Raw genomic sequence first — 22157 nt, 5'->3', positions numbered from 1 at the left:
CTTAGACAAAGGCAACCTGGCAGAAGCTTAGTTTGGACATAAGGGAGGCACTGATAGTGTGTTAAGGGAAAGTGGTGTGATTGTCTTTCCTATCCTTCTTTCATTTAAGGAGTTTTCAATTTGAGGTGCTGCTGGAACCTCAATGACACCTGGAAGTACAGCTGGCACCACGGGCCCAAAGCATCACTTTACAACTGTATCTGTTAAACAGTTGTATAATTTTAGACAGATAAGGGGGATGTCAGAGGGGACAGAGAGAGCGTGGGGGCCCCCAGGGTTGGGAGGAGTCACATGCCCTCCCTTGTGTCCCTCCTATAAGTCCAGTGCCGGCAAGAAATTTCTACTTGCACCACTGATTCTTGGCCTCTTCCTCTCCTGAAACCTGTACTTTCTCACTTGGTCTGGGAAGAGGAAGGGGAACCCAGGTTCACCTATTCCTCTGGGTTACAGGCCAGGTACCCTGCCTGAAGCACCACTCTCCCACCCCTTTACTGTTTCCTACCATCCATCACTTGCAGGTCATTCCTCAGCGTCACACACCATGCGTCATCTCCTCCTGGTTCCTTGTTGTTTTAGGCTACTACTCCTGGTGGCTCCTCAGCTTCTATGGCAGCCATTGGGCTGCATTTCAAACAGTCCTCCTGGCTTCCCTCCCTAAGATAGGAGCTCCCTGCAGCCCTCCTCTCGGAGCTGACATAATGAGAGGAGGCAGGTATCTCCTTCAGACAGGAATCCCTCCAGCTCTTCTCCATAGAGATAAGGCTGTTGTTTAGGCTAGCTGTAGGGCCTTAGCCAGCTTACTTTCAGCTGGACCTTTCCCCCACTTAGTCTTCCACCTTGGAGCGCTCAGCAGGCCATCCTGCTGATGTCTGCCCTTCTATGAGGGAGGCGGCAGCATATGCGCTGATCCCCTTCCCAAAACTCATTCCAATGCTCCAGGAGACATAGGAACTTTGTCTTGCCCTAGCTGCCAAGCTCCTGTCCCAATATTTCAAGGAAACAGTCATGAGAATTCCTCTGAAACACTACTTACTCCTGAGACCATTTCCTCTTGCCCAATTTCACCTACGGCTTTGTTTATCAGACCTGCCAAAATCTTAAATGACCACACCACCTAATGACAGTGGGCTGACTCCTAGACATCACTGATCTTAAGGGGTCAGGTCACCCCCATCACAAGCTGAACCATTTTTATTCAGTTATTTTCAAAACCAAACATTCACTTCAGAATGAAGCCAACCTATAAAAAACAGCCCCAATTTAAAGCTTTGAAAGCTATGAGCCACTGAAAAAAAGTTAGATATTTCCATACTATGTAACTCTAAACTGTATCTGTACTGTGATGACATGACTGATCAAACTGCTGCAGAATCATCCTCTTGCAAAAATGCTGCACAGATTCTCCAGAGTATAAACTTTAATTAAAAAGTAGTACCTAGTATTTATGGAGTGAAAATTACATACAATGCATATATGTATTCACTGCAGAGTTAACTGTGACCGTCACTCAGATGCTGCTCCTAATCGCCCTCATATCATGCACAAAACCTTCTCCTCTCAAAGTCTGGTGTGCTTTTAACCAGGGCTAGCTGTGGATGTAAGAGTGCCCAGGTGTCACTTTCACTGAGGTTGGGAACCACCCCCATCACCCTTACAATGAGGATACAGGTTACATTACTCAGCTGCCAATAGTAGTCCAATGCCTTCCCACAATTCCCCTGCATACCCTGAATGACAAACATGTTTTCTCAAGTCACTGGGAAAGAATCAGAACAGTTCAGCTTAGGGTAGCACAGAGAACCATGAGATGTACCCTCATAAGTCTTAGAGACACACACTGGTGAGTCCAGCAACACTGAGGACACAATAACTCATGTATGGCTTTGCAGTGTGGCTGCTCACACCCGAGACAGGTTAATCTAGGTGCTCAGACCCAACTGTCAATCATTAAGGCTAACTCTGCAATGAAGACATACCCCTATAAGATTAATGATGCAGTGTTGTCTGTGTGACTAGGCAGAGAGATTGAAACAATAACTCCTCCCATAAATCTAAACATTGTGTTAACTAGAGCTGATCAAAACTCAGACTTTCCATTCCATGGGAAGGTTTGACATTTTAAAAAAGTTTGCTCCCATTTGGAATGAAAACTAGAAATGTCTGAAATTCAGACAGAAGGGAAATGCCAAAACATTTTTCTTTTAGGGAAAACAATTGAGCCATTTCAACTGGATTTTTTCCACAATGAAACAGAGCAGTCAAGGGAGTAGAACCTAACGACACTAGTCATAGAAAAGGACCCCATTGTACTACGCTCTGGATAAATATAAAACAAAGAAAGAAAGATTGTAAACCTCTTAGGCCAGAGACTAACTGTAATCCAAGAGACGTTAGATGGAAACATACAGACAGGGAGCAAGAGTAAATAAACTCGGACCTTCTGGATCTAGACTGCTGAGGAATACTCATGGAGGAAGTAAACGTTTAAAAAAATTAAGACACTGTGGAAGGACAACAACAACAAACAACAACAAGAAAAAAGCACTAGAGAGAGTTATTTTCCAAGAATGGCACAAGACTCCCCGATGAAACCAATATTTCAAATTTGAGTTTCAGACTTTGGTCTATGTCCCCGCAGGTAACTAAGAGTATGACAAGTGTATCTTCAGAAAACAAGAGGTAGTCACCTCAAAATTCAGTTTCTATTACATTGTTTTGTGGAGTGGATTTTCTTAAGAGACTTTCAAAATGCTAACTTGATAATGACTTGCTTTAGGTAAGTCTGTGTGATCATTGCAACATACTGTTATGGTCACCGAAGTAGTGCAAGAAAATAACTTTTTTTGCTAGACTTAGCAATGAGAACACTTAATGTACAATTAACAGAAACACTCAAGAATTCATGGTCTTACGTACGTGGCACACAGTGCACGTCTTCATAAAACTCTTGTGATACAGCATGGCCAGAGGGCAGCATAAGAGTGTTAGCAGGGGGCCTTATTCCCTGCCAAGGGAGGAAGGTTTGCTTTAGTTTAACTAGAACAGCTGTGACCAATTAGAGCACCTGACTCCAGTCATGGGATATAAACCCCTGCTTCAGTCAGATAGGTGGTGGTAGTTGAAGGAGAAAGGTTGGATTGGAGCAGAGTGCAGATTAGAAGAGTTTGTCCAGAGAGAAATAGAAGGTTTGGAGGAGTGCTGCGGTGGATTGGGAAGCCCAACAGAAACCCTAGGTAAGGGGCACCAGGCTTGTATAGAAGAGAGGCGAGAAGCCCTTCACAAGCTGACGGGTATGAGAGGGAAGTAACCCAGGGGAAGAAACCGCTAGTCAAGTGGTTCACCACAACCCCAGGGCCCCTGGGTTGGGACCTGGAGTAGAGGGCGGGCCCAGGTCCCTCCCTCTCCACTCCCCTCCTCCAAGGACACTAGGGGAGTGATTAAGGACTGGTTCAGAGGCAAGCAATATCGCCCTGAACCTACCCCAGAGAAGAGAAAGCGCGAGACCCAGAGAACAATACCGGCAATTTGCCACACTCTCCAAGTTTTCCTTAAATCACCAACAAGTTTCAAGCCAAAATAACCATTCAACCATTTAATTTCTATTAAGAAATTTCTGGTTAACAGCACTCGCAGTTAAATGCAAGTTTTCTTGTAAAATTTAAATCACCAGTTTAATCTTCAGACAATTAGTGCATATTTCTTCCCTTCAGCAAAATCTTTTGAAAATATTGCAATAAGATAGTTTTAAGTTTATTTTTTCTGAAATTAACTTTTTAATTCCACAATATAACAGCACTCAGTCAACTTATACTGTACTGTGTCTTACAAAGCCCCAAACTTGTGACAGGATTGTATTCACCATTCTTTTACCATACTTCAATTCTTAAACTATAGCTCTGACACTGCAATGAGTATTTAGTTGGAGAGTCATTAAATATGTCCCAAAGTAATATTTAACATGGCCTTTGATAGGAGCTTTCTCCAGTTTCTGAATCTAAGACAACTGACTCTTAAAACTGTGCAAAAAAACAGATGTACTATCATTAGTTTTCAGAGCAGATAAAGAAGAAAAACAGATTGACAAATGAGTTACAGGGTTATTTGTGACTTCATATAGAAACATCAACCTGCTAGTGTTCAGCTGCCAAAATGAAAATGTAAAATGAGAAGAGACTAGCATGGGAATTTATCAAGAGGTCAAGTTTCAATGTTTCCAACATCTCACATACTGCTGATAATGCTGTACTTTAGGCTACATTTCTTTAGATGACATTTTTAAATCTAACCCTATCCTGAATTAACCCCTTTACTCCCTATAGCCAATGAAACAGTGATTAAATAAACTACCTAATGAGGGGGCTGCTTTAAATAATGCACCAAGCAAAATAAAAATAAATCAATCCAATAGAAAAGCATATTAAGACTGTTTAGAAAACAAAAGACATGAAATTAAAAAAAAAAATGTATATAGGCTCAACCATATCTCGTAACAAAAAAATTCCAAGTTTTCTTTAACTGTAATGAGGCTCTTTAAAATTTGGCATAAATGATCTTTTAACACAAATTTTAATAAATATATTGCTATACCTGTCCTCCACTTTTTACTCTTTTATACAACTCACCTATACTGTCTTCATAGTTCCTTTCTTTCCAGGTACATTACAAATTTCTTTCCTTATCAATGAAGGTCCCCTAGATTAACTATTTTTAATATATGTATTTTAGTCTATTGAAAGTGCATGGAGTAATGTTATTTTGCTGTAAACTAATGCTTTATAATCATCCTAGTAAAAAAAGAAAAATCCCAAAAGAGAAGGGGAAGAAAAAAAACAAGACATAGAAAAACATTTTCAATAATGCACCTTTTATATTACACATATACATACAGACACACTGTATAAATAGCCTTTATCATATAAGCCTACCATATACGTAAAAGTCTAGTATGTATGTACAAGTAAACAGTACACACACACACACACACACAGAGTAAATCCCAAACCTCTCCTCTTTGCCATTCCCCAGTTAGTGCATGAGAAAATTAATGAGAAAGTTTGAAAAATTTTATCCACAAAGTCAACCACTAATAGGCATGCCAGCTGTTAGTCAAATGTAGGGTGACCAGATGTCCTGATTTTGGGGTCTTCTTATATAGGTTCCTATTAACCCCACCCGCTGTCCCAATTTTTCACACTTGCTATCTGGTCACCCTAGTCAAATTATAAACAAAACACACCACACCTTCATGGTAATTAAGGTTTTGGTATTCAGAGTAATACCTCCTTCCAGGTTTGGGAGAAATTTTGTTAGGTTTGTCATAAGTAACTGATTATCTCTATTATTAATTAATAAAGTTCTTAAGCCTTGAGCCTGTAAATACTTATGCAAAAACTGCATATGCTTTATTTATCACCATGAGTGGTCTGCAGGATTGGGACCCTACACTATATGCTTTTGGGGGCAAGCACTATGTCCCTCTGTGTATTTAGAAAATCCATATCATGTAACAAGCAATGCCACAATTAAATAATTAACACATCTCCAACATTAACAATTTATAAATTAAATCATCCAAATGTAAGATTTCTGGACTGGGGGCTCTTAATACCGTAACCTGAACTGCTATGTAATTTGTTTTTATTTCTGGGATTTAAATGTCACCTCTCCAGACAAGAGTTCTGTAAAGCAGTGCAAAATTAGGCAAGGAAAAGATACAACAGTTTAAACAGAAGGTTTATTAAAATTTAGTTTGTTGTTATATTGTTGAACTTTATGGATGCCTAATGGCGACCAGAGCTAAGCAAGGATGACGGAAAAAACTGAAGAAAATATCCACAATCTCAACTTCATTTGAAATATTAATTTATATTCATACCTGATCTTTTGAATTGGCATATTTAAAATGTTTTCATTGCTACATGTCGACATTATGAAATGCATTTAATAGTTTCCTTCCACTTTTGGCATCTCTTATAAATTTAGAAGACTCTTTCCGTAAGGAAATAGTTTGGGTTCAGGCATCTTGACATAGATAGTTCCTGTAGAAGGCTTCCAATTCTTGATATAAAAAGAAGGCACAAGAAATTTAGGATACACTAAGAATGAAAGGCTGCCAGGGAAAAGTGATAATTAATCCTTCAGATCCCCATCTGACTTAACTATTCTAATAAGGTATTGCTAACTTGAAACGGTATGCTTTGTTTGGGGAGAAGGCAAAAGTTAAGTCTGACACTTTTATAACTATTTGCTGATGACAGTTCCTGATCACCTTGAATGAGCCAAGGAACAATACAGCTGAAGACAAGGCTGAAACTGTAGGATACCAAAAGAGATTGGCAAGAGTACTGGTATTTGGGCATCTTTCCTTGTCTGAAAATGCACTGTATAGATTGGCCCTTCAGAAGTGGCTTGACCACTATACCATTTTTGGGGCACTTCTTCCTCAATACTTATCTTTTAGCAGGATGACAGCCAGATGGCTTGTACAGTGGCACTAAGAGGCTGATGAGAGTCGGGAATTTTCAACTAATTGGTCAAAGTCAATCAAGAAGGACACTCCCTTTCTTTAAGACTACATGAGAGGAAGTCCTTGAAACATTTTTCTGTTGTACCATTGAGTCACAGGTGAGGGTGACAGTGTACCCCATAAGGCTTCATGGGAATATGCTAACGAATGTATATATGATATAACTGGAATGTTTTATGCTACATATGCCATGTAACATATCTATGTAAAGGTTATGATCTACTGAACACATTCCTCCTATTTGTATGCATGTATCATATTTGTACTTGAAGTTAGGAATATTGGCTGTATATTTGCTTGATAGCCCTAGTAAAGCATTTGGTCGGCTTCTTGAGAAACGAATGTGGAAAATAAGTGCCCAATCAAGAACACTCAACCCAACAATGAACTTAGATGTCAATCCACATCGGAGCTTTCCCAGGAATGTGGCTTGGCTGGTAAGGAACTCAGTCATTCACGGACATGTGACTTGTCCATGTGACTCCAAAACTCCATCTTGGAGCTGGACTTTGCATACGAGAGAGAGAAGGGGGTCTCCACTCACAAGAGACAGTCTACTTAAACCCCTGGGAGATCCCTCCATTTTGTCTTCAGCTGGCTCAAAAGATAGCCTCTTCACCCCCAAGAAGCTGGGACAAAGAACAGTAACTACAGAGAGTGTGACTGATTGCTGGACCCAGACTAGAAGGAGACTAGTCTGTACGAGGAAGCTTACTGGGTGAGGTTTTTATCTGTATTCAGTTTTCTTAGACATAGACTTACATGTTCTATTTTATTTTGCTTGGTAATTCACTTTGTTCTGTCTGCTACTACTTGGAACCACTTACTTAAATCCTACTTTCTGTATTTAATAAAATCACTTTTTATTTATTAATTAACCCAGAGTATGTATTAATACCGGGGTGGGGAGGGGGAAACAGTTGTGCATCTCTCTCTCTCTATCAGTGTTATAGAGGGCGAACAATTTATGAGTTTACCCTATATATGCTTTATACAGGGTAAAACAGATTTATTCGGGGCTTAGATCCCATTGGGAGTTGGGCATCTGAGTGTTAAAGACAGGAACATTTCTGTAAGTTGCTTTCAGTTAAGCCTGCAGCTTTGGGGCACATGGTTAAGATTCTGGGTCTGTGATGGAGCAGACTGGCATGTCTGGCTTAGCAAGACAGGATGCTGAATTCCCAGGCTGGCAGGGAAAGCAGGGGCAAAGGTAGTCTTGGCACATCAGTTGTCAGTTCCCAAGGGGGGTTCTGTGATCCAACCCATTACAGTGCGATCCACTGCTATAATCCACTAGATTATTCTTTACTTCACAAATCTGTGGAGAACTGCTAGCAGGCCACAAAGATGGCAGCCTACACTAGGCCAGCCTGGTGCGTGCACAGACACACAGACCATAGGAGGAGAGAAATTCAGGCTTTCCTCTCTCTACAGATTCTAGCTATTTGGATTTTTTCTGAAGCAGACAAGCCAATGGTATGACCCAGGGGTAGATAAACTATGGAATGTGTGGTGGAGCTAGAATGATGGACTGTACTAGTAAGAACTGGGAGGAGGGCAGAAGATTCTGCATAGAAGATACTGGCACAGGTTCCCCTAAGCCTCTGACTGTCAGAAGCTGGGACTGCATAACACGGGATGGATTACTTGATAATTACCCTGTTCTGTTCATTCCTTTGGAAGTAGTTGGCACTGGTCATGGTCAGAAGACAGAATAGATGGAACATTGGTCTAACCCAATAAAGCCACTCTTATGTTCTTAGGTAAGCCATCAAACACTAGCTAGACTGCTCGCCTGCAGTACTGAGGAACTGGGGAAGGAATGGTAAAATGGCAGGTTGGAATAATGATGCATTGATATGTGATATCCAAAGGAGACAACAGAAATGCAGATTTAGCACATGTTCCTCAGTCTTCCTTAAAAAGGAAGGACAAGTTCCAGTTACTAAAAATTCAATTCTTCTGAAAAGGTCACAGGTTTGAGAGGAAATCCGCACACACTGAAAGATCTTTGCTGTGGACACCAATGACCCTGCTCTCAGACTGAAGCAAAATAAACTGAGATAATATAGCACTTGAGCAAGGGGAATCTGAACTCAAAAGAAGAAAGGAACGAAAAGAAGTAAGATGCCTCCATTGTAGTGCATGTGAGAAATAAAGCCACCTCAACATCATTCTTTGGGATATTTGCCATTCCCTTTCTGTCTGCCAGGCTGTTCCAATGGATTTAGCTGTACTGGAAAGTTCTGTTGATCAGTTAGCTGCTTTACACATTAATGAAGTTCCTCCTTTGTTATTCCAGAGAGTTACTGGATGTGTTTTTAGAGTACCAGAAAGAATCCTTTACCTAAAGACCTTCAAGGTTACATTTTTCTTCAGCCAAAAGATGCAGGAAAAAAAAAAAAAAAAAATCCCCCCTTACCCCCATTTAGGTAAATTACAAAAAAAAAAAACAAAACCATTTCTATATAGCATGATCTTAAGCAACAATACAAGTGTTTGCTTCTCTTTATTTTTTGAATATGAATACCAAAATACAGTAGTAAGGACAAGCTATGATAGAAGTTTTAGACAGCTAAGAAAGGGCCTTGACTCTGCCATCCTTGTTCATGTAGAATACTACCTTAATCCAAAAGTACTGTCATTCATTTTGATAGAATTACTCATGGAGTAAGGTAGTACTCTTAGGAGACTAAAAATACTGTACAATATGGCAAACTGTCAGATTATGAAGAACTGAGATAGGAGAAGCTTATCCTAACAGAAGAATCTTGTGTTCCACGTGCAAGTACATAAAGACAAGTAATAAATACAACTTCTCATTGTTTAGTCACATAAAACAGGAATATAGAAATTCTTTTGGAGGACAAGGTGAGAAAACACCAATAGAACTTCAGTGCTGAAATGTGGCAGTCAAATATGCTGTATACGAGTGTGTTTTGGGATGAAGCACAGAAAGATAAGAATAATTTTTAAAAAACATTAAATAAAATATTTACCTTGACTCTGAGTCAGATGAAGGATCTTCGAGGTAACATATCTGGCAGTGTCTGCTTCTACCAACAAAGATTCTGAATTGATCTTCTCCAGCTGTGCCAGCAGACCCACAATCCGAGAACTGTTAGTAAGACTAGAAGAAACATTTATATTTGTGTTTCAATCCGTATTCAACACATGACAAAAATATTTTGTTTCGCATGACATGGCAAAATCCAATTAGTTACATTTTTTTAAAGTTAAAGTTAGTTTTTCAGTGAACTAGGTTTAGATCAGTAGGTTTGTACAATTTTATAGTTAAAACAGAATGTTCTTCTCTATTTAGTTACTTCTCAAAATTAGCTTTTCTTCTCTGCTACCAATGACACACTCTTTAAGACAGATATACAGAGGACAGTAGTGTTGTCTTTGCTAGGTTCTTAAAAAGGGATTAAATCCACTTCCCTTGAAATCAGTGGCAAAACTCCCATTTTCTTCCAAGGACATAAGGGATCACCCCAACTACTGAGATTACCCAAGGAAATCATACGGGAAATTCAGGACTAATTTGTACTATTACAAATCTACTATTATTAGCAACTTATTTCTTCAAATTCATACTTATAACACCACAACATCTAGTCTTGATTGGAAAATAGCTACAACTATATAAAACTGGGGTTGTATCACATCTTTCATGGAACCCCCTCTACAGTTAAGATCTCTCTTGTCAAGGGGTGTCTCCAGTGCAACTATGACCAGGGAAGTCCCGGGCAGCACATCTCTGGTGAAGCGAGGCTCTCAAGTAACATGGGGAAAGGGCTGAAGGGGAAAACCACTTAGGCGCTAAAGTCATTATGGGCCTCTCCCCAAGAATTCATTCCATAAGTGAGGGGGACAATTTTCACACTACACCCCAATAAAAAAAATCCAGAGAATACCACTGGAAGGGGAGGATGGGGACTTTGCAGAAGTTACTTCCTCCTTGGCCATCTCAGGAATTTTTACCACAGGAGGGGGAATCCAGCTATCAGAATCCATTTTCAACTACTTTGACATTTTATTGTCTACACAGTAGCCCTGGCTTTGAAGTCCGCCAGACTGGTCTACAGAAATGTCTACAAAAGCCCCAAAGTCTGGCTAGTCTGAAAGATGTGTAATCATCCAGATGTGGAGAAAGAAAGTACTTAAGAACATAACAGAACCAGAGCCTACCCACCCCAAAAAGACTATTGTTTACAGAGAAAAACAAGAGCAGATCACTTTTCAGTTCTTGAGCGTTTTTCCCCTCTTCCAAACTTTTATTTCTCCTCAGACAGCTTGAACAATAAGCCTGTTCTGCAAATGACCACACCAGGGAGAGGAAAGGAGGAGTTTAGACAAAAAGTTTAGAAGAAATGGAAGCCAACCCTACCCTGAGAAAATAATGGTGTTTTCTTTGGGGGATACAGGTCACCTTTCTAGTGGGTTCCTATCTTTTCTTTCCCACACCTCCATAGCAATGTTTCAGGTCTACAGCCTCTGCTTGAGAGAGCCCAAGAGGAGATCATATCTAGAGTCTCCCATCCCTTCCTGGCTCCTGCTATCCTACCTAACAAGACTGAGTAGTCGATCATATCCTTGTGTTAGGCTTTACGCTGCACACATGCAGCAAGGGGAAAAAAACCCAACAACTGGCTGAAAGTTTTAAATATCACTTTTCCACTGATATCTACTTTTTTCTCACAGTTTTTCCTCACATTCACTTTCAACATTTTCTGATAAATCTCTAACAGTGAAAAAATACAGCAGTATTAGTTTTACCTCATACACTCTGCAAACCACTTTGAGACAATCTTATTCTTTATTACTCACTCTTATCTTTAGAGAATACATGCAACCAGTTTGGTTTCTTAAGTTTGGCAAATATTTTTTGGAAAAAATGCAGCACAAAACTTAGACTATTACTGTTAGATGGGAGGGTTTTTATTATAATGTTCATAAAAGTGAAGAACTGTAGAGAATCAGAATGTTTTAAATTAACAGTCATTCCCATCAATGTCATTCTGTCACAGTTTTGTCTCATTTTGAGGTACACAAGTACAGCTTGGCTTGATGTCTTAGTCATTTACATAAAGGTGATGTGTTTTAAGAGGAGATCATTTCATGAGCGCACTTTTATCCAGATATTTATATTATCGCCCCCACTATCATATTTAATTATATTCTTTAATTAAATGCCTTAAGGTTAATTCAAATCGCCTACAACATAAGTCAACTTACCTTCATCTTCACAGAATGTAAGATACTTGAGATGTCATTGACAAAGTTAAAACAAATTATTACTAATCAGATTTTCTTCATTTTTACATTCCCCTCACCATTTGAAAATATGTTTAAAAAATTTTCATGAATATAATTAAAATTACTGCTGTGTACAACTATGGTTTCTAAGGAACACCTGGCACAGCAAAGCATTTCATTACAGTTCAGCAATAGTAAATGACAACTTATTTTAATCGATGTACAGTGAGTCCTAGCTATTCACAATAAAACTAAAGAATGACACTAGTATTATAAATAGTGTCAACGTTGTTTATAAAGAAGTTGATGGATTATTATTGCTTGAGCTATAGTTTAGAGCAATAAAATGATTTTGCCCTTATTATTAAGTTTGCCATAGGATTAATTTACCCTTGGATGTAAATGTTAAAACGAGGGGAAAAAAATGGCTGACAACAAGTGTTTTGTAACTGTGGAGACAATTTGATGCAACAGCAATAAAGGAAACTTATTCTAGCTGTACTTCATTTCTTTACACTGACATCTAAACTATAACTTAACAACCAAAACCAAAGTAACTTTTAAAAGGAAGACTGCCACATGTTTATGCCAAATAATATGGCCTATTCTTAAAACTGATATCAACTGCTTGAAGATGTCCTCCGTAATCTAAAGTTTATATCATAAAATCCCATTACTAAACATATGCATCTTCTCAACTGTTTGAGTTAAAAGTGTATAAAAAAAAAGTTTTAATCTGACGATCTCCCTTTCAACTGTTCCAGTTTTGCTTCTTTGTATGTGCAACGAGAGCATTAGGGTGGTCAGAAATCGATTTAAAAAAAACTGATGGACAAAATATCAATGTTTATTTTTAACCACTTTTGAATTTTATCATCAATTTAAGTTTTCACAGTTGTCCAAAATTGTGGGTTTTATCCATTATTTTTAAATATTTCAATTTTCAAAGCTGCAAAGGGAGAGGGGCTAGGCAATTGTTTAATAACAGATTAAAAACATTAAAAGCTTTATAACTGCTAAACACCACAAGTCAAAAGAAATACACAAAACAAAAATCCTTTAATCAAACTAAAATTCTGAAGAAGCATTTTTTACTTTGTCTTTCTGCAAATTTTGACCACCAGTGGATTTGTCAGTTTCTGCCTGTACAGTTAACTGACATTTACCAACATTTATCAATAAAAATGTAATCCTTCCAATACTAGACATAATCTAATTAATTCTCTAGTCATCCAGGGCAGAGGTGAGCACTGCTACTAAAACAGGAGGTGATAATACTCCACGATAACAGATAATCTTCACATCCCTCATTCCACACCTGTACCTCTAATCCCCATCCAAAACTGAGATCCAGTGCCATCTGTATGCACTGAGCTTGAAGTCACCCAGGATGATTCCATGATTATAACGGAAGCCATGATATCTGACTGCTGACTCAATGTTCAATGGTAATCTCCAAGGATGCTCATCCTCAACAATTTTAGGCCCAAAACAGACAGGAATCCAACAAGCCTGACTAGAAACTACTGTGTATTATAGAAGCTTGTTCACTAAGAAAGAATTTTGGTCTCATGACTCACTCTCATACTTGAATGTAGTTTTGGGATGGAAAATACCCTACATTTAAACACAAATGTGACCAGCACAGCCACAACACCTCCCTGTTTTTCTCATGCTGAGCCGAGAACTCAGAAGGAAACATTTGGAGTAACAGTCCTGCAGTCAGCCTGACAGGTCTTATACCACATGCAGGTTAGTCCTGCAGGTAGTAATACAGTCATCAAGAAAAGCATTAACTTTATTTAATAACAGCTTATTAAGAGAGTTAAGTTGCTCAAAACCAATGTTCAGTACACCAAAGAAGAGGCCACAAACTAGAGTAGTGTGATTAATATTAGATACATTACTCTTGCTCTTTTGGTCTTATTTTGTCCAATCCCCTGCCTAATTCAGCAAGTAACAGAAAATCCAAGCCCCTTCAGCCAATCCCCAGGCCTCTATATGCTAAAATTTATTGTAATGCTGTCGAACCCTCTCAGCTATCCTGCAGTGGCACTGAATGACTGTATCTGCCAGTTAGGTAGGTGAGCAAGGATTCCAAAAGCAGGTTGCAAGGGTCTCTAACACCACAAGACACCTCCAAGGTTCCAGTAGATAAAAGCACTCAAACACAAGACCCTTCTCCAATCCATTCGCCAGTAAACTGAACCATCCAACAAATATCAATCCAACCGCCATAGTATTCATACCCTTGAGAGGGAGTAATACAGCTAAGGTCCCTACTCAAAACTTTTCATAATTACTCTTTGCAAATCTCATTCACTTCATTGTACTCCCAATCTTGCTCAGCTCCCAGTAAAGGCATTAGGTGTTTTACAACAAACAGGATTTTTGCCTCATTTGGCCAGGAAGCAATATGGTCTCTAAATACTTCTCTATGCAAGCTTGCTTTATTCATATCAAGAGCCTTTAAGCTGCACTTTACAAGCCAGTCAACACATAGCATAATCACTCAACACTTACTGGAAGCTTGTAGAGATTTAGAAAGGATAAGCCAGTCTCACTACAAGATGGTATCTTTCAGAAATACTTCAAGATTTTTATCCATAAGGTTTAGAGGAGGCTTATTTGTCTAGACTTAAAAGGGTTCTGGAAATTGGAGTTATAGCAACCAACCAGGAACATTCTAAGGAGCTTAACTATCTTCAGAACATTAACTGAATAAAACTGTCTTGAAAACTATAAACTTTCTGATTCTAGGTTTAAAAATAAGAGGATCATTGTAGAGATGGACCTGACTCCACAGTTAAGGTTGAGTTGAGTTTTGCAAATAAAGCAGGAACTAAACTTTTCTTTTAAGTTTTAGATAGGATGTGCTACATTAATACTTATTCTTTGAATCCAGAATTAACTATAGTGGATGTACTATGACAGCTAAACTCATTGATGTCCATTCATGCAAACCAACCTAGGCATAAGATAATCAATACAGCAGTTAGTCACAATCATTCTACACATTCATGCTGCTGCCCCTCCACACCGCCATAATCCACTCACCCCAACTACAGACTTCGAAAGATCTGTCAAGAGAGTGCATACCCATCTAGCAGGGTGGCACTCTGAGTTCGAGAGCTAGTCTCTAGTGGAAGCATTCCACAGATTTGAATCCTGCTTGGGTCATTTTAAAAATATATATTTTAAGCATAAACGCCAGACAATTATAGAATATAGGTATGTTAAATCAGACACCTGGGTAACAAGAGTGTTAGCACCATATAGGCCTCATGCTATTAGCTGTGCTGGAAGTGCAGTTGTCAAGGTAGGTATGTGACAATAAAATGCAAAGGTAAAAAGCTCCATGAATCCTACTGTTGTTATGGGTTTGGGTCCTATAGTAAGAATGACCATAATATACCACCAGTTGTACTTGATCACAAGTTACATAAAGTCCGGCTCAAATATACCTCTTTGGAAATGAGACATTTGTATGATTAAAGTTTTCAAAGCAGCATGTGAATTTAGATGCAAATGTTCATCACCATCAATGGAAGATGTCTCAGTTACCTAGACTACTTTAAAAATCTCAGCCATAATATATCCTCTATTAAATAGATAACAGAAAAGTTGAATTCTGAAAATGAAGTTCTAGATAACTAAAAATATTTAAGTAATTAAACATTTGAAGCTTTCATTCTATTTTTGTTGTATACTTCATTTTGAGTCTGATATTTCAACCCTAGAAAGTTGACAGTTCTGGTAGGGGGAGAGAGAGAGAAGCAAGGAGAGAAAAATAGATAAATAAATAAATAAATAAATCAAAACTAAGATTTGCCAGGACTTAGCCATCTCCTTTGGGTATCAAATCTATCAGTAATAAGGATTAGAGGGTTTTGTTTTTGTTTTTTTTTTAAATCACCACCTACTCTTCTTTAGTTTTTAACTTTTAAGGTCTAGTTTAACTTCATAAACACTCATCTTTACCAGTTATATACACCCAGCACGAATTAAGGGAAGACCAATTTAGACTACTTATCTGCTCTCTAAATATAATACCCGACAAGAATAGTGTAGGACAATATACAAAATCCTAGAACTCTGGTATACATCAAACAGGAAAAAAGGTCAACAACAGTTTATGTATGATTCACACACAGCTGCTTAAAATAGCCATAAGAAAAACTATCTTCCCCCTACTTTCACACCTAGCACTAACTTTGCCTGAGACAATCTGGTCCTCCTAGGTTTACCCAGGGCCAGAAAAATTAAGAGAAGTTGGTAAGAAAGATAGAGGACACTGCCATCAGAAAGCTCCATAGGGAAAGCACTGTTCAGAAACCAAGTACCTCAAAATTCCTGGGAAAGCAGAAGATGCTGCTCCTGGCCATATCTGGGATCTTCAAACATTTGTGTCAAACTCTGATAAATGTTTTCTCTCACCCAAGAATCCTTTTGTTTCTCGCCTCTCCCACCCTAAAGCCTCCTAGATGCAGTAAGACAGAGTGTCCTAGCTCCTGACTGTTGCAGGGCAGGGCTGCTATTTTGGGGTCACCTTTTTACCAGTGGATAGTGTCAATGCCTGACTGTGCTTCAGCTTGTAGCTTCCCACACCCCACCAAGCTGCAGTTAACTTAAATGGATAAACTGGGTCACCCTCACCACTGCCATTCAGAAGCCTGTGGGAAACTAACTGCCCACTCTTGTCCATTTCACTCGACAACAGCTTGGGAAAATTAGCAGCTACAGAGGCACTGGAGCTGTCTGCAGAGTTAAGAACAGAGAACTCAGCATTGGTTCATATTTGGAAGGGTATCATCACAGCCATAAACAAATTTTCTTTTAAAAAAAAAAAAAGATGGAATTCTGCAGAAGTTTATGTCATAGGTCTCCCCACTCACCAGTGAAAGGTCTCTGCTTGCCATTGGTAAGTGGATTTGTCAAGCCCTGCCCACTTCCCAAGAGGTCTAAGCATCCTCACTATATTTCTGCAGGAATGATGGGTTCACACATATCCATTACTTCTTCTGCAGAGGACTTCCACTATGCTGCAAGCTAAATACATCTTATACCTTGCTCAGTTTCTACTCAACAATCTAATTCTAGAGCTTGACCAGGAAGATAATTGAATTCTGAGGAGTTACTATAGCAACCATTAGATGTCATCTTAGAATGGCTTAGGGCTACACTTCCTACAGGAATTCTATCACTAAGAATGAAGTGCAGCCAGAGGGAGGAACTCATTGGTACTTTTCGTAGTTTGTCAGCTATTTTACTCTACTTCAGGGGGAGGCAACCTGCCACACGCAAGTTGATTTTCAGTGGCATTCACACTGCCCCGGTCCTGGCCACCGGTCCGGAGGCTCTGCATTTTAATTTAATTTTAAATGAAGCTTCTTAAACATTTTAAAAACCTTATTTACTTTACATACAACAATCGTTTAGTTATATATTATTGACTTATACAAAGACACCTTCTAAAAACGTTAAAATGCATTACTAGCATGCAAAACCTTAAATCAGAGTGAATAAATGAAGACTCGGCACACCACTTCTGAAAGGTTGCCGACCCCTGCTCTACTTTCTCTCTCTGTATATGCTGAGGATGCAACTCAGTGAATTTAGAGATCAAGAAATACTTATTGGGAAAAGTCACAGAGTCCAAGTCACATGACCCACTCCCAATATGACTGCTTGTCACACGTCCAGTGAGCCAGCAAACTCAAATTTTTCTAGAAGAGATTTCTCATAAGAGGTTTCTCTGACCCCAGTTTTGGGATTTGTGTATTTTGTTGTGTTTTATTATTTCAGAGCCCAATGGAAAGCAGTTCCAATATTAAATACTTGTGAATCTATTTTAACCTGAACTCTGAAGGTTCACAACCCTCTAATGACCACAGCAGGCACACAGCTCAGTTAATACCAACTGTCTACGCTGTATTTTACATAGTTCACTCATCATTAGAGGTATATCTGTTTTGAGTTATATGGCTGAACAAAATTAACTGTGTTTAAAAACTAACAAATGACTGACTGACTATCTTCATCTACATCTGTTTAGTTCCGATTATCCTTCCATGCAAAAGGCCAATATATCATGAGCTGAATCCAGTTAAGGATACCTTTTTCCTGGTACCATCATTAGCGGGAACAAGTTCAGGAATAGCGATTGCTGAGAAAGGACTTCACTTTCCAAAAACTAATGCTCCCTGGCTGGGATGCATATTTACTCTTGACCATTTCTAAAGATCGGTCTTTCATTAGCTGCCCAGGCAGGGAACACCACAAGCACTAGTCTCAAATGTCGAACTGTTCCATGGCTGCACTGGACAACTAAGGAGCCAAGAGCACTCCAAAAGGAAATAATATATCCTCATAATAAACTTGAAAACCCTCCTGTGATTGAGATAAATCCACATGGTGGCATATGGGTCCAACATTTAAATCCATACTCTAATTTAGAAAGGAATACTATAGAGAAATACATTGAAAGGTAAAATAGCCTGCAAGTTTTTTTTGCCCTGGAAGGGTAGAAAGTCTTCCAAGACAGCAAACTAGCTAGATGGTTTTGCTATTGCAGTGAATATCAAACTGAACTGTTACAAATGTCTTAAGCTTCTTCCATTCATAAGACATTTTGTAAATTCTCTAAATAGTTTCATAATGATGAAATAATCCATTCTTTATATACAAACTTCAAGAGTTGAGCCATCAGCCATATATATGCATCAGTAATCAGCATTTTGACTTTGACCCTCTTGTCTCTATATTAGATTGCAGGATCTTTGGAGCAGGAATGTCTCTTGCTCACGTTTTGCTAACATAAACATGTAATTTTATAAATCACATACATGACACAAATTTACACTTTATTCTTTCAGCAGCAACCATTCATGAGCATGAAACCTGCCTGACTGAAATTGCTATCTGAGAAAGGTTTTGCCAAAAAGGATGGGATGAGGTTATGCAAAAAGGATGGGGTGAATGGGCAGGGGTTTTGCTTTTGAAGTGCTTGGAGAAAAGTTTAATACTGTCGAAATTTTGTAATACTGTATATTCAATTGCCTGTATGCTTGCTTCCATTGCTGCCACCCCCGTATCCAGAAGCTTCTTCATAGGTACTTGGTATAAACAAAAGAAAGTGAAGGCTATGATTTTGCAACCACTTAGGCTACTTCTACACTACAAGGGTGTGATTCCCCTGCTCGTGTACACATACTCATGCTCTCTCTCATTGAGCTAGCACAAGTATAAATAGTAGTGTAGCCCTAGATCCAAAAGTAGCAGAAGAGACATGGCTTAGCTGTGCCAAGTCAAACCTGCTGGAAATCAGTACGTAGGTACTTTGTACAGCTAAGCTGTGCCTCTACTGCCACTATCAGTGTAGATACAGCTACACTGATATTTATACTTGCGCTAGCTTGATAAGAGCGATGCAAACACATGTACATGAACAGGGGAATCACCCCCTTTGTTCAGAATATAGACAGTCTTGAGCACCTAGAGCATATAGAGATACATGCATATGGCCCCACTGAAGTTGGTGTTTCTGTTCATATCAGTAGTTATACAATACTTTGAAGGATTGCTACTCGAGACAAATTCTGATATGAAATCCCAGAGATGTGCTCAAATACAGGCAGGCAATAGTTTTCCTAGACGGTATTGGCAAGGTTAATTACTATGGTTGCATTTCAGGTAACAGGTGTCCAAATGACCATTTCTGCATGCGCAGTTCGGATACCTGCATGGATAAAGGTAAGCACGGAGTTTCATGTGCATTTTCACATATTACCTTCTTCCAAAATATTTAGTGTTGTGGTAATTTATTACTACTTCGTTCAAAGAAATTAAATGCAATTTTGAAAGTGTTTATTCATCTAGTAAGTCTAATTCAAATATGACAAAAATGCACTTAGGAAGGTGTTAGCATCTATTATCCTTTTCACTACGCTGATAAATACGAGAGAAAATAATTCAAAATCAATTACTATTTAAAAGAAAATAATTAATTTAATTAAAAACATTTTTATATGAAGAGGTTACAGTAATTTTTGATTACTACTGGAGCCCTAGGGACCCACATAATTGGTTTTGTATTTTTTGGCCTTTTTTTAAAATGTATTTGCTTCCTTCAAATGTAAAGTTCTCAAGATCCGTTAATGGAAAAGTAACTAGGTTGAACTTCAAGAAGTCTATATACTGCTGCATTTACCTTTTCTCAGATGTTGTTTTTACTTTGTTCATCTTGGAAAACATAGTTTTTCAATTCACCATCTCAGATAACCTGTAAAATACATTTAAAAAATTCAGACTTATTAGCAATGTATTGTCTTGCTGTATAACGAAGTGCTACCACCATAGCATAGTGCTCAGAATCTCTGCACTGGAAGTTTTAAATACAAGTGATTTCAAAAAGAGTACTTGCTACACTGAAGAAAACAGGTAATTCCGTTCCCAATTCAACATATAGGGCCTAAGGAATGGAGCAAAAGTAATAGAATACTGAAAATATAATAAGCATGCAGTAAAGTCCTAAATTATAGTTTAATCATGCTAATCTTAGGAAATACAGACTTTGATAAGATAATGAAAATCAGTAATTTTATCATAATGCATGTATCATGAACAACTTGTGCAATATGTCTAGAGAAGAAAGCTACCTGCTTAGGCATCTCCTGGAGCCAAACATGTAAGTTTTCCCAAATTTCTTGAAAAAAAAAATTGAGATGCCACACTATACCTCTTTTTCTTGATGGCCACTTCATGTTCTTAATTTTGAGACTAGAAACCTAGATGCACAGTCAGAAACAAAGTGTTTGGTATTCTTATTTAAGTAGGACCTGAAAATATTTCTTGGACAGAAACCACAGCATGTTAACAGCTTAATTTTCCTATCCTTTTAAGTACACAGTATCCTCAGAGTCTCTGTCTTATATGGTGCCTCTGAGCAATTAAGGTTGCAGTTTACATGACCATAAACTGAATCTCAGTGATTCTATCCGAGATAAAATGTGAATGAGACTCCCTATAATACAAAGAAGATTTCTCTGAGAGGCCATGTGTTTGTTATAAAGCACTGAAGTACAAGACAAACTCAAACAATATGTTCGAAAACAAAGGCACTTATCCATTTGGGGGTGAGAAACTTTCTCTGCTGCATACTAGCCCTCAGATTTACAAGATCTTGTTATTATCACTGCCACTTGAAGATAACAGGCAGGAACAAAACTTCCAGTTTTGTTACGCAGCTAGCTGATGAAGAACAGCAGAAGAGGTACAAAGTGATCTGTATGAGGCTTAAGGTCGGGGAGAGCAAGGAGGAACTATCAAAAATTTAAACAGAGAAAGAATAGGATGCTTCATGTGCAAGTAGGATGCTGATGCCTAATGAAGAAAGGGAGACCCCCAAACCAACAGCAGACGCAACTCCAAACTTTTCAGACACTTATAAGCCAAGACCAATATGAACAGTGAGGCATAACAGCAGCTCCCCTCTACTTACCTGAAGCAATTTCCTTTCCTCGCAATCAATGGGGGAAAGAATGCTTGGCTTCTCACAAGAAGCACCAACTGTGTGCCTGGCTAACAGGTGGCTGGCCAGTTTGTCCAACCAATGTTCAAATGTAGAATTTCTCTGCTTCCTTCCATAAAATGGGGGAGGTGGGGGAAAAATTGGTTACAAGGACTACAACTGGGTCTACTACACAAAATACCTTATCTACAAGGTTATAAAGTTAGGATTATTCAAACCAGGCCAGAGATCTAACTGGAGGGAGAAGACATGATTAAATTACCATAGATTGTTCTTTTATGGTAGTTGTAAGATGAGTGCTCTCTCAGACAATAGAAGAATACATACTAAACAGGAGTTAGAAGACGGCAATAAAAAAAACTCTTATAAATTTTCAAGAAGCATGTTGCCAATAACCTGTTAGATCATATTACAAGGCAGAAAATGTTTCATTAACTTGTATTAAATAACATCTCCAATTTTTATTTCTTTATCTTTAAACCAAGATGTACAAATCTAGGAAATTTAGAGTTAAGGTTACACATAAGAAATCCCAACATCTTAAAGTAAGAAATAAACAGTTAAGGCACCCAAACAACCTTACCTGTAGTGATATCATGCAATAACCATACAATTATGATTACAACTTTTTAGTGTTTGTGATCTCAGGTTAGATTAAAGTGATTTTTAAAGACAGATTTTTTTCATCCCCTGCCCCTCATTCCATCACTGTTACAAGGGTATAGATCACATAAGCAAGCATGGAGGAGTGCTAGGTGTAAGCTTTCACACAAGCAGGATATATCCACATCTTATTTCTTCAGCTGGTTGTTTACTGTTTGAATGTAACTGCTATTCAGAGCA

The 22157-nt window shown here is 38.5% G+C and overlaps 1 protein-coding gene across 6 annotated transcripts in view; it reads right to left on the bottom strand.

Moving 5' to 3' along the window:
* The window catches only part of AGTPBP1 (ATP/GTP binding carboxypeptidase 1), a 169661-nt gene that overhangs the window by 99640 nt on the left and 47864 nt on the right, over nt 1–22157 (bottom strand). For 4 of the 6 annotated variants that reach the window (XM_075067237.1, XM_032771145.2, XM_032771143.2 and 1 more), the window contains exons 2-3: nt 19995–20066; nt 9526–9656 (exon numbers count right to left, since the gene is read on the bottom strand). In XM_075067237.1, the coding sequence (XP_074923338.1) occupies nt 9526–9656; nt 19995–20038 (175 nt within the window). In that variant the 5' untranslated portion in view covers nt 20039–20066. Of the gene's footprint in view, nt 1–9525; nt 9657–19994; nt 20067–20442; nt 20463–22157 lie in introns of those variants that run through there. The other 2 variants (XM_032771144.2, XM_075067238.1) reach the window with 2 other exon arrangements.

The sequence above is a fragment of the Chelonoidis abingdonii genome, chromosome 6, assembly GCF_003597395.2.
Source record: "Chelonoidis abingdonii isolate Lonesome George chromosome 6, CheloAbing_2.0, whole genome shotgun sequence".
Taxonomy (NCBI): domain Eukaryota; kingdom Metazoa; phylum Chordata; order Testudines; family Testudinidae; genus Chelonoidis; species Chelonoidis abingdonii.
The sequence above is the reverse complement of the archived record's forward strand: the minus strand, read 5'-3'. Positions and strand labels throughout refer to the sequence as shown.